This window comes from Echiichthys vipera (assembly GCF_963691815.1).
Source record: "Echiichthys vipera genome assembly, chromosome: 2".
In the NCBI taxonomy this organism is placed as follows: domain Eukaryota; kingdom Metazoa; phylum Chordata; class Actinopteri; order Perciformes; family Trachinidae; genus Echiichthys; species Echiichthys vipera.
Window position 1 is genome coordinate 19,990,257 of NC_139827.1, and position 19,329 is coordinate 20,009,585.

Consider the following 19,329-nt stretch of genomic DNA (forward strand, 5'->3'; position numbering starts at 1 on the left):
GAATGCTTTTGTGAAGTCCCAGAAACTATTGTACGGAGTGCTGAATTTGACAACAGCTGATCTGGACAAAAGGAAAAGGGTGAACGGGTCTGGGTCATTGGGAGGGACACAGACAGTGTCTATCAGAGTGATTTCTATGGAACTGGTGGCAGTGAGTGAGGTTTGGGGTTATCATTTTGCCAGACAGAATTTGAAAAAGCAGAAAATGAATGAGAACCGTATTCATATTCAAATTGAAGTGTGCCTGCTCAGTTTTCAATTATGGGTTATATGTATATTTATGTCCGCTCCAAAGGAAACTGGACAGGGCCGCTCAACGCCTTTGTTAGGCTAAGCATCACAAGTATCTGCCAACAGTCTGAGGCCTGTATTTGCATTACTGGGCGGTCAGATGAAGAATATGCACATTTAAAATGTATATGATGCATATATATATATATATATATATATATATATATATATATATATATATATATATATATATATATACATACAGTATATATACAATTGAAACCAGAAGTTTACATACACTGTGCAAAAGTACACATAACACTTTTTTTCTCACTGTCTCAAGTTAAGTCGGTTAGGATTATCAAAATTATTTCGTTTTGCTAAATGCCACAATAATGAGTGTGATATTTTCTCAGAGATTTTTATGTTACTTTCAGCCAAGAAATCAGGGAGAGAATTGTGGAACTCCACAAGTCTGGTTCATCCTTGGGTGCAATTTCCAGATGCTTGAAGGTGCAATGTTCATCTGTTCTAACAATTATATGCAAGTATAAACATCATGGGAATGTCCAGCCATCACACCGCTCAGGAAGGAGACGGGCTCTGTGTCCCAGAGATGAACGTGTTTTGGTCCGAAGCTGCGAATCAACCCCAGAACAAAAGCTAAAGAGCTTGTGAAGATGCTGGCTGAATCTGGTAAGAAAGTGTCATTATCCACAGTGAAACGAGTCCTGCACCATCACTCTGGCTACAACACTGCCCACTTTCAAGCAGTTTGTGGAATGTCCCACCAGGGAAAACCAGACACTGGACCTGCTGAGCACAAACTCCAGCAGAACAATTTAAAGGACGTGTGGAACGACATGAGGAGCATCACTGGCTACAAACCATCTGGTAGCCAGACAGTAGGAGGTGGTACTGAACGTGCCAATGAGCTGAATCTGTTCTTCAACAGGTTTGATGAAAGGGCTCTGGACCACCCACCCATGGCTCCTCCACAACTGATTTTGCCCTACCTGTCCCCTCCCCCCCGCCATCACCTCTCTCCACCCCCACCAACGCACACAGCAGAAAGACCTTCACTGCAGAGCAGGTGAGGAAGGAGCTGTGCAGACTCCGCCCAGGCAAGGCAGCAGGTCCCGACGGTGTCAGCCTGAGGGTCCTCAAAGCATGTGCGTCCCAGCTGTGTGGAGTCCTGCAGTACATCTTCAACCTCAGCCTGAGTCTTGAGAAGGTCCCTGTGCTGTGGAAGATATCCTGCCTGGTACCAGTACCAAAGAAGGTGCGTCCTAGCACCTCTGAAGACTACAGACCGGTGGTGCTGACGTCGCACCTGATGAAGTCCCTGGAGAGGCTGGTCCTGTCACTTCTTCGGCCCCTGGTCAGCTCATCACTGAACCCTCTACAGTTTGCCTACCAGCCGAGACTAGGTGTGGAGGACGCTATCATCTTCCTGCTCAACCGTGCCTGCGCCCACCTGGACAGCCCGGGGACCACAGTGAGAATCTTGTTCATGGACTTCTCCAGTGCGTTCAATACCATCCGGCCTGCTCTGCTGGGAGGTAAGCTGACGGCGATGCAGGTGGACCCTCCCCTGGTTTCCTGGATTACAGATTACTTGAAGAGTCGACCACAGTATGTCAGACTGCAGGACGGAGTGTCTGACACTGTGGTCAGCAGCACTGGAGCTCCACAGGGAACTGTTCTTTCCCCCTTTCTGTTCACCCTGTACACCTCAGACTTTCAGCTCTTCTCTGAGTCCTGCCACCTGCAGAAGTTTGCTGACGATTCTGCAATTGTTGGCTGTGTCAGTGAGGGGAAGGAGGAGGAGTACAGGGGCGTTGTGGACTCCTTCGTTGACTGGTGTGCAGCTAATCACCTGATTCTAAACGCCACCAAGACTAAGGAGCTAGTGGTGGATTTCCGCAGGAGTAAATCTGCCCCCACACCCATCTCCATCAAAGGCGTGACTGTGGATGTTGTCCAGGATTACAAATACCTTGGAGTTTACCTGGATAACAAACTGGACTGGTCCAAGAACACTGAGGCTGTTTACAAGAAGGGCCAGAGTCGTCTCTATTTCCTGAGGAGGCTCCGGTCATTCAATGTATGTAACACCATGCTGAGGATGTTCTACCAGTCGGTGGTAGCCAGTGCCATCTTCTTTGCTGTGTGCTGGGGCAGCAGACTGACGGCAGCAGACGCCCAGAGAATCAGTAAGATCATCAGGAAGGCTGGCTCCGCTGCACAGCATCCTGGACAACAACACTCACCCTCTCCACCAGCTGCTGACCTCTAGCAGAAGCACCTTCAGTCATAGACTCATTCTCCCCTGGTGTAACACTGAACGCCGGAGGAAGTCTTTTCTTCCGGTGGCCATCAAACTCTATAATTCATCTACAGGTCAGGTAAGGAACAGTGGAGAGACTGTATCCTGAGAAAATGTCACTTTGACACTTTATATCATCACTGCACCACTTTATTCAGTTGTACTGTAACTTACTTCAGTAAGAAATGCTGCTACACTTTACACTGTCACTTTATATCACCACTACATCACTTTATTTAGTGGTACTGTAACTTACTGCTGCTACACTTACTGTGCTTTACTGTAACTTAGTACTGTAGGAAATGCTGCTACATTTCACTGTGGTTTACTGTAACGTATTTCAGTCAGAAATGCTGCTACACTTCACTGTACTTTACTGTAACTTACTTCAGTCGGAAATGCTGCTACACTTCACTGTACTTTACTGTAACTTACTTCGGTAGGAAATGCTGCTACATTTTTAACACTGTTTTCACTTATCGCTCCTCATCACTTATTTAGTTTGTACTTATTTTATTTCAATATGCTGCTAAACTGCACAGTGCGTATTGTTGTATATTGTTGCGTATTGTTGTATATTGTATACTCGTACTGCAACCAAGAGACTCATGAAAAGTCAAGTCTTTCTAATATAGTGATCACTTGCATTAACAGCTGGTGAAACCAGCTCCTGACCTTTAGAGACCTCTAGTAATCTGACAAGCAGGCCCGCCATCAAGGGGGGAACACCCATACAGTTGTCCCAGGCCTTGGAAGGGGGAGGGCCCAAGGATACTGTCAGGGGGAGTGACAGACTGGCGCCAGTGCGGTGGATGTTATAGCGTAGCTCCTATCAGGGGTGTGTGTGTGTGTGTGTGTGTTGGTGAAGAAGTGTCTGCATGTCTAAAAGCACAACAGGAGATATACAGTGTCATGGCAACATCTCTGGCTTTTCTAAACACAGTGTGTCTGTGTGTAATGTAATTTCCCCTGGTCACTGAGGCTATTCCTACACTTTGCAGTACTTTGAGTGGTTTTAATCTTCATTAAGACACAGGGGCATCAGTCTGAATCATTACAGAGCAAATGAGAGGGTGTGTATGTTCACACTCCTGCTGAGTAATTAGAAAAATACTTCTCTCTGCAATCCTCTGCAATCCTTTTCTCCTCAACTAGCCCCACAGAGCAAAGTGAAGGACAAAGGAACCTAAATTTAAATGTTAATTGCATCTTTATATCCCTGTGATTTCTAATTACCTTTACTTTTTACACCTGCAGTAAACAATGGTTAATAAATGGGGATCAACACGTGAGCCATGATGGAAATAATTACACCCCCCTATACTTAAGTGGCATTTATTTTTTCATGTATTGTCTTGTAAATCGTGTGGCATGTTACTATTACTCTGGAAGTGGAGAGGTAGCTCGGTTGTAGTCCTTAAAAAAGGGCATCTTACGGCCACAGCACATTTGCCATGTCATTTACTATCTCTTTACTCCTTTTCTATGAAAACTCTTCCTGGGCATCCTCAGAGTACAAGAATTCAGGCTACAACATCTGCCTGTTTTGTACAATGTGCAGCTGAAGACAGAAGACATACCTCACTTCCCTCTAGATTTCAAGATCATACATTACCTGCTATTGCTCCCCTTATTATGGTGTAGACAGTGACAGCCTGGAGTTAATATGGGCAGCCCCATGGCGGATGAGGTCCGTCTTGACTGCAATATTTTCCCGTAGGCTAGCTCTGGGGGCAGGCAACTTTATATCTATTCCTAATAGTAACTGTTTTTTAGTGGAGAAAAAATATGTCACACCTGATGATGAGATAAAATTAAATTAAATATTGTTATTTTTTATTATCTTCCCACTCCTCTTGCTGTGACCGTAGTAGGTGGCTGGTCGGTATGACATTAGGAGATCTTTCACTTACTGACATTTTGGACCTGGATAAACTGTGAAGGCCACTGTCACAGGTATTTAGAGTTTGGTTCTGAGGGCGTGGGATGGATTTCTTTCTGTAACCTGATCTTATGGGTAACTCAGACTCACTACACCTATGCTAGAGGTCAGTTAATCGCCTTTTTTCCTCAAGCACTGTTGCAGATTTGCAGAGCACTTGTCCTTGTGCTTCATTGCTTTGTTTTTGTTTGCTGTTGTTAGATGGAAAGCATAATCACTACCACTCTCTTAGGGACATAAAACCTGGATATTGGTACCAATGTCTCAGTGAATAGCTGCTATACCCTTTCTGTGATTCTATTAATTACCTGTTTTGGTAAATCTCTGAAGTTTTTCATCGTAGCAATTTGCTAACTTTTTACAAAATAAAAACAAAACAGCACTGGCTGTACTTATCGGAGCGCTAATTATACTAATTTACAATTTTCATGAATTCGGCTCATTTACACGCAGGTGGTATTCATCATGCTTGCGCGGGACATCATCTGACGTGTTACACTTCAATTAGCCCACTGTATGAAAACAGTAAGATAAAGTTAGAATAACACTACGCAAATGTACTTGCATTAGGCTCAATGTCTTGCATTAGTGGGCTAATGGGTGAATGGTGGCTTGTGTTTTTAAGCACTAAAACTAGAAAAAATGCTGTGTAAATGCAATCAATTTACCATAAGTTTGGCTAGTTGTTCCCATTTTGTGATGTTTTTTTGAGAAAGATGTTGTTGTTTCCTGTAAACCAATATGTCATTGTCATCTTATCAACTGGACTCCCATGTACATTGGAACAAACATTATGCCACCTATCTCCTGAACACATCAAATTGGAGATAGATATAGATTGGGGGGGGGGGGGGGGGGGGGCAGGCGTGTATTTTCTCATGACCCCCAGTATCTGTGCTGTTATCCTGTCAAATGACCATCTGTAGGATTTGTTCATTCTCATTTGGCAATTTCCAATTTATTATACAGACCGTGAAGAGGCCTTCCCATGATTAAACTACACATTTTGCTAAAATCGCTCCTGCTGGTCAAGCAATATGAATTTCAGCCATTCTAAAGATCCCCCTAGGGAGCCATACATGGGTCTCTGGCACCGATAGTGGTGCTGTGGTGCAGGGGTAAAGTGACATAAATTTAAACAACAGCAAAGAGATGCCACAGATCAGTTAAGAGCAGTTTGTCATTTCGAAGTGGAGGGTAATGTTTGCAAAACAACATACAAAAAAAAAGGCTGAAAATGTAAGGCTTAAAATAATGAAACAAAAGCATATTTTGGAGTAAATATGTCGGACGGAAAACTAAGCACCATTCTGATACAATTAAATATGATACAAGTCCAATATTCCCATCCCATCACCCAATAGAGGGTTATATTTGAGGCTGTCTATAGTGCTCTGTGCCAACCCCTTTTTTGCGACCCAAAACGACCCCAGCCCAAAGCCTCCCTGCAGCTTACTATGGGTCTAATGCCAGAGAGACCTGGCACTGCTCCAGCTACCATTACCTGGACAGGCGAGGAGCCTTGTTGGCCTTATTATGCTACTGTACTGTATTATTTATGACTCTGTCTATGCGCATCTGTTACATTAATAAACATTCGGGCACACTCTTGTAATTTAAACTTCACCGTTCTGAATACAAGCTATATCATACCTTCAGTATCATGAGCATCACTGCTGAGGATTATATTAGTTTAGAGTACATAGTTATGCTGATTGCCTTTTTAGACCCTATGCTCTACTCATCATAATTTACAGCTATTCATTTGTTCAAAGATGGGTGACCTTCATCTGGCACTTAAGCATGCCCGAAAAAAAAAGAACAGAAGCTTTCACGATAGTATTTTAGAGGTTGTTATGGTAACAAATCCTAAATGCAAAAAAATGGATAGTGTCCCTATCTTAGTTCTGTTTCCAGACATGCCATGGCATATATGTCTGAGCGAGGCAGGAGGAAACAAAAAATCATTGCTCCCCCATTAAAACAGCTTTGGATTGAAAAAAAAAAAAGAAAAGAAAAAAGACTGGAGAAAAGCAATGAGATGTCAAGTGGTGCAAACCCAGGGGGATGAGGGGTATGAGACAGGCATAGTGTTACCGAAGAAGAAATGTTGATACCTCGAATGATACAAACATTCAAACAACATGCATTTGAATGAGTTTCAGGTATATTTTTTAGGGAGCAATGCCCACAGAGAACCACATTTGTTGATGTTATGTAAAATCTTGATTATACTGAAAGTTGTCATTTCTTTTTCCTAATCAAGTTAATTATATGCAGAACCTTGATGTCTCCCCTTAGGTTTAGCCTACATGAGGTAGGCTGCAGTCAAACTTGAAATAATTAAATCAGCAGGATACAAGTCCAATCATTAATCAAGACATCCTGACCACTGGGATTCATTTCACTTCTACATGTATTTTGTGAAAGCGGTTCATTTACCATGGAAAACTACAGTATTCTGTATGTTTTTTCGCAGCTGCTTCTTGTTTCTGTGGATCTGTCTAGCTTTCTCTATGTTTCCCCTCTCTTTTCACCTTATTTCACAAATAAAATATTCATATACTGTAATTCCTCAAACATGGTGAAGACATCTGGAGAATTGAGGCAGATTGTTGACTGAATATATGTCCCTGTCTGCAGTTGGAGCCGCTTTTGTCTTTGTCCAAAGTGCATCTCTTATTAACAGGTGTACAGTAATTTCAGTGTTGTTTATGTTTTAAACTAAGCTTCAGCAAGCATGTGTCTGTGCACATCTTTTATGGGAGATAGTTGTAGGCTCTGTTATGAAAATGTATTCAAACCGGATGCAGTGAGCCCAGTGGGGTATACAATCACTATTTTAGGAGGACTGCGCTTTTAGCCGGATTTCCTGCTGGTTAAACTATTTTACCAATTCATGTCTTCCCTTTTTTTTTTCTTTATTAATTATTTAAGCATGGTTTAATGTAATATTTTTTACCCTAAAGAGGACAAGTTACATTGCATTCCATCAATGTATGTTTACTACAGAAAATGTAGCTGCAGGAATAAGGACAGTGCAACTCAATTTAATAATTCATATAGTCATCCAATAGCCAAGGGAAGACAATTAAAGTCATGAGCATCTTTTTCAAGAGACCTTTACACACCCCAGGTGTGTAAATGTTTTACATAACACGAATATTACGCGGCGATAAAGTGGTGTAATTCTTTTCCCGGAACAAGGTTGATTTTTCTGAGTATTCGCACCATGAATAAAGACAGACGGATTAACATTGATAAAGGCAGATTATAGGAGATCCACTCCTTCCATTCTTACCTTTCACAATAAAAGCCCTAGACTGCATAGCTGATCCGTTGATCTTCCGAAATGGACGACCCGCTCTACTTCTGAGCCACAGCCGCCCTACGTATGCAGAGCTGTGATTCAAGCTTTTCTCAACACAACTCTTTTTCAGGTTCATACGTGTATTTTGCGTTTCCACTAAAACATGTTTACTATGCTTTAATGTTCAAAAAACACTTTTTCTCATGCTCATGGCTGCTGCACCCTCTCTATGAGATGCTCTGTTGCAGTGCAAGCCCCCCTCCCGATAAGTCAAGCCTGCTCTGATTAGTCCGTTGCTGGTCTCCTCCCCTAAAATGCAATTATCTGAATTTTAGGCCTTAAATTATCTTAAATTGTGTTAAAATGTCTTGAATACAATTTTGCCAGGTCTTTAAAACTGATAAATGTTATTTTTATAAAGTTATAAAGATCAGTCGCTCTGGGGAAAAGTATAATAATAAAACTACTAAATGGAACAAACCAATGAACGTTAATTTCAGCCTGGTCAGACTTTATTGGTGCAAACTCAGTGCTAGCTAGTCTCTAGCAAAAGTCGTGTCATTAGACAGCCATGCAAAGATGACAGCTATCAGCGCGTGTGTGTGTGTGTTTGGTGTGTGTGTGTGTGTGTGTGTGTGTGTGTGTGTGTGTGTGTGTGTGTGTGTGTGTGTGTGCCGGTGAAGCAAGACATGTCACACAGCTGTAGCTTGTTAATGATCGGAGCAGAGAAGAAATTAGCAGTTAAGTTGTGAAGTGTCAATATATATACAGTGTAGTATTTCATACATCTAACTTTGCAAGTAAGTCCTAGATATGCTTCATATTTTTTGTCAGTATGGATGTTAAATGGGTCTTCAATTGCATTTGTGATGATCTTAAAAGGGTAAAAAAAAAGTCTTAAATTCAACTTGTTTAAAATCTGCAGAGAAAAGAAACAAAACATTCAGAGCTCTGATAAAATAACAAACTAAATCAATTTTTGTTTTTTCCTTTAAAGAAGTGTGGGGAGATCTTATGTGTTACATGTGTTATGTGCTTATGTTTACGATGTGATGAAGAGCAGTATTGGGGTACATCGACCCTCTTGGCAAATAGAAGCTCGCACACTCGCCATGTGTCTTCTGCCCTTTTGCACGTCCTCTGCTCTCGTCGTCCCTGGGAGGTCGGTCCGACGAACAATCCTTTCCCTCTTACAAATCACAGGGTGCAAAAAAAAAACAACAACCGGAAAATGGAATGCACATTTATCCTTTGCAGAACTTCAGCTAGGTATTTCTTGTAGTTTTTACGCTCACAGGATTCATTAAACTAACGCTTCTTGTAACTGTATTTATACTTTCTGTGTGATTAGTTTCCCTACTTTAGCTTCCTGCCGTTTGGCTCTCTCTCTCTTCTCCTCCTTTCTGTCTGTCTATCATCATGGCGCTGTTGTTTATTTGGCTCTGCTGTGCCATTACTGTCCCCTACTGGATTTAAAATGGCTACTGCGGATTTGGGAGAAAACTGGGATTGGGTAACCCTGATTAACTATTTCAGATAATAGGTTACATTGTGGAGATGTTACCAGGGTACAAAATTAGCACCACCCACCCACCAAATGCCACCTGGAAAGAGCAATGAGATCCTATTGGGCAGATCCTGATCCGGCTTTTGATTTCGACTATTGAAATCTCAATTAGATTGATTATTCACTCCTAATTGTAGTTTACACTAAAGCATGCCCATTGCATGGAGGATTTTTTTTTGGTTTGAGTTTCAAAGTTCTTAAACCTTCTTCTGTCAGTCAGCCACAACGGTTAGTGCATGGTGTGTTTTCACAGCAACACTAGCTTTGTTATGGTTCAGTTAGCTTCAATTTTTTTGCACCATTTTCCAATTCATGTTTGATTGCAATCCACTTATAATTGCATTCATTTTTGATTGAACATAATTACACATGGTTTTGTGGTCCAAATAATTTTGAGGGTGTTTTTTATTGTTTCACATTTTGAGTTTAAAAAAATAATTTGAGTAAGACAATGTTCTTGTGTTTATGTATTCTTTCTTTCTTACTGTCAAATGTGTGGTTTTGCCGTCTTTTTCATCTGCTAACTTATGAGACTTATTGACATTATTTTTTTACCATCCACGTGCAAAGCATTTTTTCAAAATTGTGTCTTTTAATTAACCCCCATGAAATTATGAAACATTCAGAGTCGTTTTTAGATGGTATCCTGTAGGGGTCAAATGCATTTAAGTCCCCTTTCTTCGATGTCCCACTGTTTTTGCGTATAAAAGATTCAGCGCTTCCCAGTTTAGCTCATACTTTACAGTATGAAGAAATGGTAAAAGCTCACCCTTAAAATATTTAGTCTACTCCACGAGGTCTACTAGGTGAATAAATGAATGAATGCCTCTTTAAATGTCAGAATACATGTGCATACATTTTGTTTCATCTGTAGAGGATATGGTTACAATACTAAGAGTAAAAAAAGCCAAGTTGTATATCACTTTGCTGAAGTAAATTTGGTTCACAGGCAAGCATACTGTATAACACTCACAGGAACACACTCATGATATTAAGGTTGGCCGTATACAGTACATGTTATCAACTAGCCCAGAAGCCCCCCCCCCCCCCCCCCCCCACACACACACACACACACAAAGAAGAAACAAATGGCCTTTTCAAAGTTGTTGAGACTGAGACAATAGAAGGCCAAACCCTAACCCTGAGTCAGGCGGTCTTCATTAAGGTTAATCAATCACAGAGTGGGTTATGATGAATGCCCCTCCTGGGTCAGTGGGGGCAGATCTTTGTCAAACAGCATAAAAGTCACAGCCAAACAGCCTTAGAACCCTGGAATAGAACCACCAGGGGCAATACAGTTGTAAGTTCAAGACTTTGTTGAACTTCCCTTTTAGACAAAATAGTTGTCATCAAATATTGGAAAATCCTATAAGGCACATTTGATATAGCATGATGTGACATGCACCCTGTCTCACTGGTTGATGCCCTAAAGTGCGGTCAAACAAATCCCCTCACCCTTTGTGGGGCAAACATAAGGTTGCCTCTGGCTCTGATACATTGTCAAAATCAACATGCACATATAATTGTAGGCTTAAAGCGTGACCTAGAATTGAGGGGTAAAAAAAACTGAACTCATTAGCCTGCTGGTAAGATCTGGTAAGATCTGTCCAAATGCCCTGTGCAATGTTTTTTCAGAAATAGTGGACTGGGATTACCTCCACATGGCTCTCACAGACTGTTCCTCAATATATGAAATAACAATGTTTTGTCACTGTTACATGCATTAACATGCACCTGCGGCCGGACCGGCTAACAAGCAGATATTTTGCTTTATAGTTTGCTGCTGTATCAATTATCTGAATATTGAGTACTGCTTCTTTAATATACAGAGATGTTAGAAGGTGACATGGCTGTTATTTTATTTACCATTATCTTTTTGTTAGTGTGCATTTCAGCTAGCTGCACAGGACATTAAGAAAAAGCAAATAGTGCATTTGTCATAACATTTTGCTAACATAAATGTACGTGCTGCATTGAAAGGATTCATTATTCCGTATCCACTAATATTCTCTGCTGGATTATACCCTATTCGCATGGAATATACTATATGTGAAGAGCATTTATGAAAGAAGAATCTACAAAGGAAAAGTCTGCTACAGTGAATTGAAACATAAGGCTCTAGCATAATGTATTGTGTGCAACAGAGAAACTTTTCACAAATAGTGGTTAATATGGGACTTTAAAGCAAATAGCAAACAACAAAATAATGAATGCAGTTCAAACACAACAAAAGTCCCCAAGAATGTGAAACTCATTGAGGGAACTAACACTGTAACACATCAGTCACATTTGTGAGCTTCTTGGACTTCAGCCATTGCCAATTACTTTCAAAACCTCTCAGCCTTTGTCAACCCAACATTTGGTGTTCTTTCTACTCTGCCTATTCCTAACTCCCAGTGATAATTGCAACCTCACATCCTATGTGGAATAACAATAAGTAAATAATGTTCTCAGTTCTCTTTGTCCTTTTTTCTTTAAATCTTTCAATAATGTGATCCGCAGTGTATTAATATTTGTTGTGTTCCTTTTTGCCATCTTAAAGCTGTAATGTCTGATATAGATGTCAACTTAATGGTAGCCATTCCACAACAATGGAAGTGGGTGTCTCCCCCAACCCCCCCATCTGTTATTACAAAGTGAATCAACTGAATTGAAACTACCCAGTGGTGGATTTATAATCTTACTGTATATGGGAATGTTTTGCCTTCCCACAATATTTTATTGTTAGTATTTAATTATTAAATCATAATCTGTTGTGGAGATCAATATGCATTCCACCTAAATGATTCCACTATTCAAGTCTAATGTGAAAACTTTGAAGATGTTGCTTTCAGAAAGAAAGAAGCAAAAAAAACATTGACTTATTTTTACCCAGTACCAATACTGTAAAAGAATAACAAATAAATCAACTGCTCAATGAAGGCAATCACTAATGTTTACATAGGTGGGCTTAAACAAATGAATCATCAGTTTGTCCACATTATTCTGTTTCTATAAATAAGGTGACGCATGGTATGAAATGTCAGTAGACATACACTAAAATGTATGAGGCAAGTAACATTAAGCCCATACGTACATTACACATGGCTTAATGTTTTAAGCTTCAATCATGGTATTCTTGAGGAAATGTACAGGTACAAGCATTTTTTTTTCTAAGTATGTAATGTCATCATTCATTTGCAATCTCCTTTGTAGTAGGTCAGCTCAGTCATATTGGTTTTTATTTATGTTGACTGCCATTCTCTAGGACATCTTTTTTCTGTTCTATATTTATCTCTTCATCCCTTTTTGCATTGCTTTTCTGCATTTTCTCTCCTATCTCTCCCTCTGATTTTGTTTCTTTATTTATTTTTTGTAGCCCCAAACACTCTTTTCCTTCCCCATCTTTTTTCTTTCTTTTTTTTTTTTTTACTGCAAAATCTGATATTCACTGCTCTTTCCTGCCAGCTGCAGATGAAAAGTAGGTTATGCTTGGTGCTTGCACTCTTTTACCTTACATGTTATTATGCATCATTTGACAGTCTGTCATCCTGCCCCAGGATTAGACTGGCTGAGGAGAGACCAAACACTGCACCTCTGCTCCATACTGTTACCTAACACTTGTAAAACATGTCATGTATGCCACAGAACCATATCTTAAGGCTTTCCCCTCAGAGTTATTGGTGAATGTTTAGTTTATTTACAGCTTAGATTACACTGAACTGCAACTTTGGGCTGGGTGCTGAAGCTAAAGAAGGTTGTTATTTAATTGGTTTTGTTGAGCCACAGGATGAAAAGACTAAACTGGAATTGCTATTAGGGAAATGCTCCCCTGTAAATAGATGGAGAGAGGATGTGATAAAACAATCATTGCAGTAAATTGCGAGGCACATGTTGTTGTTCTGCTTCATGACTTGGTGTCTCTATTCACTGATCCGTGGGTATTCCTATCACTCCGAATTAAACAATACAAGATAAGTCAACATTATAATAAATTACTTTATTACCTTAGTATTCACATTACTGTCCTTACAGCGATAAACACATGTGTTTCAAGTTAAGTTCTATTGCACTCTATATAGTACTCTATCAGTTAAAATCCTATGTACCAGAGCCTTTGCCTCTTGGTGGCATCGGAATCTGTGCTAAAAAGAGATAACTATAACAAATGTTATCATTAATCACATGAAGAAATGCCACTACCTTTAACTACCATCTGCCTTGTATTTCTCATAACTTGTCCCCCTGAGTAATGTTTTCAGATGTTACCCTGTATTCAGGGTCACCATACTTTGCTTAATAAATGAACACATTAGCACTTTGCTTCAATCTCATCAACATAAGCTTTTGCTCAGTTGTAAAACACTGTAAATGGCACCAACTGAATTTATCATTACAGCTGAAAAGCCAAAACTGATGACCTCTTGCTGTAAAAGCTATATGCACCATGCTTTCTGAATTCTGTAACAACTTGCTGGGGTTCGGTTTCACATTGTGCTTCAGAGGGTGGAGTATAATTTTCAATCTATTCTCCAAGTCAAGCTACCATGTGTTCGACCTTCTATGTGCTCCCCTGGTTTTGACTATCTTAGTCACGGTTGCTGATTGCAGTGATTCAGACTCATTCAGTGCAACAATTTGCATACATCTTAATACATTTGTCAACAAACTTTAGTGAATATTTGAGTGTTGTTTGCCAGTGTATCATAACCCTATCAAATTATTTTTTGTTCAGTGTTTGTGTGTGTTTTATGCTTTTTTAACAAGGACATGCATTTTTGAGTTTGAATTCCATTTTCTCCTTGAAGGGATTTATTACAGAACACTATCCCTTGGGAGAGAAATGCAGCTTGGAATGTTTCATTCAATATCTTAAAGCTCTTCTGTAAGCAAAGGACTAAGATCCTTCCAAACCTTAATGGCATCCGATACTGTGCTGTTTTTTATGCATGTCATCATTGTTTATATCTGTATCAAAATCAGGTCTCTGTTTTTTGTAGTCTATGTGCTGTATACCTGCTATTGATTAAAACATGTATACCTGTTTATGCTAGATAGAGGCACATTTTCCTCCTTTATTTTCTTTTTTGATAAGCTCCAGCTCTACTCCCTTAATTGGCGTTAAACCCATTTAACTAGTTCTGGTTAGCAGGCTCCTGGCATGTGTTTCATATGATTAACTAATAATAATGCTGCTGTTGGTCTGTTATCAGAATTTACTCTCTAGAAGCAAATGCTGCTGTGTTGTAACACTTGGATTCTGTCACAAAATGCACTAAAATGACTTTACTAACTCTCAAAGCCTATGATACATCTGCATTACTGTTTCTTAGCCTGGTCATCCATTGGTCATGCTATAGCCCAAATTGGCCTGTGTTGCTCTCCTGACCCTCAAAATGTATTTTTGCCCAACAGAACAAGATCATCTTGGACCCACTGACATTCAGTGAGGCCCGTTTCCGTCCCTCTCTGGAGGAGCGCTTGGAGAGCATCATCAGTGGTGCCGCACTTATGGCTGACTCCTCATGCACACGTGACGACCGTCGTGAGCGCATCGTGGCTGAGTGCAACGCTGTTCGACAGGCCCTGCAAGACTTGTTGAGCGAGTACATGAACAATGTAAGTTTCCTCTCTGATAATTTTATACTCAAAAGCTGCAGCTACACAAGTGCTCATACACCTCATTTGAACACACACACACATATCTTGCAAACCAGTGGTGGCTGCTGGTCTTTCAAGGAGGGGAAGCTAATTTTTCCGGCCTCCATCTTAAGTGTGTTTGTTTATTTATATGTAAATTCTACTCTTCGTTCCTTTTCAAGAAAATGATCTGTGACCTTGTCCTACCAACTAGGCGTCTTTTCCAGGGACTTGACTAGTTTCCTCTCAATGGCCAGTAGAGCTAGGCTGCTTAAACGCCAGGCTACTGTGAATTGTGATCGCCTGTGAGTGTGAGTGTGGGTGTGAGTGACAGGGGGAGAAGCTCTGCAGCTGCCGCTGCTCGTTTGGGAAAGAAACCGCAGAGTGACAGAACAGAGTTGCCAAACACAACGCTCGTCGTTTTTAGCAAAGACAAAGTCGCTGGGGATCGGTAAAGTCTCTGGATCAGTTCAGAACAAAGGAAAGGAAAACATGGAAAATGCTCCGGCCGTTTATTCTTCAAGATCACTGATTCGCTCATTTAGCTGTCAATCAAAAAAGTATTCCGCCTCAGACAGCTCATCCAATCATCATGCAGAAGCCCAGCGTCCGGGCCAGCCCACTGTCCCATAGACCCCCAGAGATGCTGAGCCTCTAAAGCCCAGCATTTATCCAATGACCGTCCAATTGCTGCAGTGCAACAACCCGCTCTACGCTTCCCCATTGAAGTCAGTAGAAGCTGAGCGTCCGACTCTGTAAACCATTGTGGTGCTGCTGGATTCTGGATGAATGAGAAGGAAGTTGTACCGGTTACCTGTAATAAGTAGCTGATTCTGAACAAAAGATGAAGGCTTTCTAGCGCGTATTTAGTCAATGAAATGTACACACAGCAGTACATACCTGTATTTCACCACTTTTTTTTTGGGTGACATTTTAGGGGAAGCTGAGCTTCCCTTGCAGTGCAGAGCAATCGCCACTGATGCAAACACATATACATATACGTATACTGTACGTATACATCTTCCTTGGCTTTAATCATGATACTTCCCTCTCTCCATCTTTTTTCGTTGAAATGCAGACATAAACAGCATTCTCCACTCTATAATTATTTTGTTTAATTAATAAAATAATTAGTCTATATATTAATTGAAATAAAGTTTAATAAATTCTCTCAGTGATACTTTCAACTGTCACCATACATCTAGTGTTTGACCTAAAGCAAAAGCCTTCTAGTTGGTCTAGTCTTAACCAGAATGATGTTCTTTGTTTCGAAATTTCCGCAGCACTGTAAACATCAGACAACAGTACATATGACAGCACACATTAAACTGTAAACACAGACAGACAACAGTGAACACTCAGGCCTTTTGAGCGAGGCTGCAGGGATTAGGCTTTTCCCAAAGTGAGCCCTTCTGCACCTCAGCACTCTGTACCTGTGGGTAGGGTAATGTGGTGATTGAGTTGGTGTGTGATTCCCTGTCCTATTGAGGTTGTAATGCATGCAGTGGCCATATTGTTTAGCTCTGCGAGGTTGTGTGTTGGTAATGTTTTTGATATTTTGTCTGTAAACTTAGCACAGCATTAATTACTTTTGCAAAACAAACTAAAGGCAACCAGCGAACTCTATTTTAAAAACATATTGTACATATCATTATAAAGCCAACATCAGTGTCACTGAGACACACATAAAATATAACACTTGGAGAACATGACATGTGAGGACTTTCAGTTTCACTGCGAATGTAAGTTCAATTTAAAAGGGATATTATGGGCCTTAGGCTACATACAATATTGGTAATGTCATATGTTTGTATGTTGCAACTATAATCCTCCTGGGTAACAAAAGTATTTTCCTTCTTAGAGAGGCCAAACTTTTTTCCCTTTATTTGGTGAGCCATTGTGATTGGCACAGCTGTTTAAAGGTTATGAGGCTGGCCAAGACAATGATTAATCATCACACACACATCCAATTTATATTTTGCTTCAACAAACCCTTTTGTGCACAGTGAGCTCTGAGCGTTGTCTACATACGCGGATATAGTAGATGCACTTGGATACACTGCCATTGACCTTGTACACATAAATTTGTGCTGGGCATTGCGGTCGTACCATTAAACGGGAGCCCTTAGATTTCTGAAACGTTCAATGTCAAATCTATTAAATGTTTGATCTGCTTTTATCATCATTAGACTCACTCCTTTAATTTTCTTCAGAGAAAACTGTTGGCTGAATATCTGTTGTATTATCTGCGATTACACATCCCCATTCACATGCACATCACATGCGCGCAAGTGCATTTTAGCTGTGTAGCTAAAAAGAAAATCTGAATATAAACAAGAGGAAATATAGAATAACATAATCAAGTGTTCTCAGCAAATGAATAACACATTAAAGTTAATTCAACACAAATACATAGAGCCACTCATGTGGGGCACTGTGCTGATAAACTGATTAATCATAGTTTTAAACTTGTAAAAATCTATCATAACACCTGATAAAGAACAGTTCACTCTGTGTTCATTAATACACAATGAAAGAAAGGTAAAGAGGGAAACGTGTGGAGTTCATTCTCTCTTAATGAAACAAATAGCCCTAAAGATTATTACATTATTGCTTATTGAATGGGAGCTTGGCAGGCTTCTCACATTAATTCTGGATTTGTAAAAGTAATAGCAGCAGTGGGGGCAAAACAGCAGCAATGATTGTCATATCATATACTTATTTATCTGGTACATAAGGATAATTTAGCCAAATATCATTAAGTCTGAATGGAATTAAAATTTAGACATCAATTCTTTCTTTTGCAAGGTTCTCAAGGAAATAGTAATGTAAAGTTAACATTGGGATACAATCAACGTGGCTGGCTTTCAGACGCCCCAAAACAGAGTTGTACATCACTGAAAAGGCAGCTCCTATAACTTCCACAGTGGGGCACTTACTAGCCCCGCCCGCATTCTTAAGTAACCCCTAATGGGCCTCAACTAATGGTGTTATTGCTGATGACTGCAATGTTCCTGTCTGTTCCACTAAACTGAGTCTCAGAGAGTCCACTGGTCATTGTAACCTGAGGTAGTGGAGCCATCTGTGGAGGAAGAAGCTCAGGAGATATTGATACCTAAGTTATGCTGCTGGTGGTAAATAAAAGACTAACAGTCCCCTTAATATGTTCTCTCAAGTACCTGTTTTACTGTCCTGTCATTCATCTGTTTAGTGTTAGTTTCGTGAACCATTATGTGGGCCTAAAATGAGAATATAAACTGGGGCTCAGAAGTGGGCCATCAGTACTGCTACTAGAGAGTTAAAGGACGACTACATTTCTTCCTCAAGGAGGATTACTTTAGTACGCCATTCACTATTGTGAAAATCTAGGCCTGCAAAAAAGCAGCTCTCAAAGAAGTTAATTTTAAATGTTGAATATAATATAAACAATCACAATATTTAACCCTGCATTATCTAATGCATTTTGTCTTTTGTCAATTGACCACAATTAAATCTTAATGATAATTCTTTGGATTTTCCTGCATGTGCAATCAGCTGTAGCTGTGTGATCGATCCAGCATGTAATAAGTGGCATTTGTTGCCATTGAGCAATTGGAAAGCCATCTGTCTATTGATCCCTACAGTATCAATTCTCCTGCTGGGAAAATATGTAATTCACTATGGTCTTCAACTGTATATGTATTTCTTGTGGCATCTGGGCTTATAACATTGTCTAGAAACAATGGGGGGGCTATTAGGGCGCACTCACACAGTTTGGGAGAGGTGGGCTTTTGTAAAGCATGTTTGCACATGTACGACCACGAGCGCGTGCGCGTGTACGGCCACGAGCACGAGACCTACGGCGGAGTGCGCCTGTTTGGACATAGAAATAAAAGAAGGACGGAGCATGCATGGACATTTAAAACAATGGCGGCGAAAGGTTCATGTTGGTGTGATGCAAAGGTGGAGTGTTTACTGCAGATTTGGTCGGATGAAAATATTCAAAAACAGTTGGACAAGACGCACAAAAACTTGGAGGTCTATGGAAAGATTTGTACACAAAGCGACGCATGGCAATGACGTCAATCAATGCGTGTGACATGTTACGACGTGATGACGTATAGGCAGGCAAGAAGCATTCCGCCGAGGCCCAGGGGTGTGAGTACAAACGGGCCTGGCCCGTGGGGGGAGAGGGAGGGGGGGACAAGTACCCTAAAGCACGGGGCACGGTAGGGATGGACAGTGTGAGTACGCCCTTAGATAATGGTTCTTTTTAGATTAGAGATTCTCTCTGGTTGTAATTAAATATAAACAGTGATACAACTAGTGCTAGTTCTTCATTTTGCATTAAT

The 19,329-nt window shown here is 40.5% G+C and overlaps 1 protein-coding gene across 1 annotated transcript in view; it reads left to right on the top strand.

Annotated features, from left to right (window-relative positions):
• The window catches only part of ctnna2 (catenin (cadherin-associated protein), alpha 2), a 361,900-nt gene that overhangs the window by 93,211 nt on the left and 249,360 nt on the right, over window positions 1-19,329 (top strand). The window contains exon 7 of the mRNA XM_083924298.1: window positions 14,774-14,977. Coding sequence (XP_083780424.1) covers window positions 14,774-14,977 — 204 coding nt within the window. The remainder of the gene's footprint in view (window positions 1-14,773; window positions 14,978-19,329) is intronic.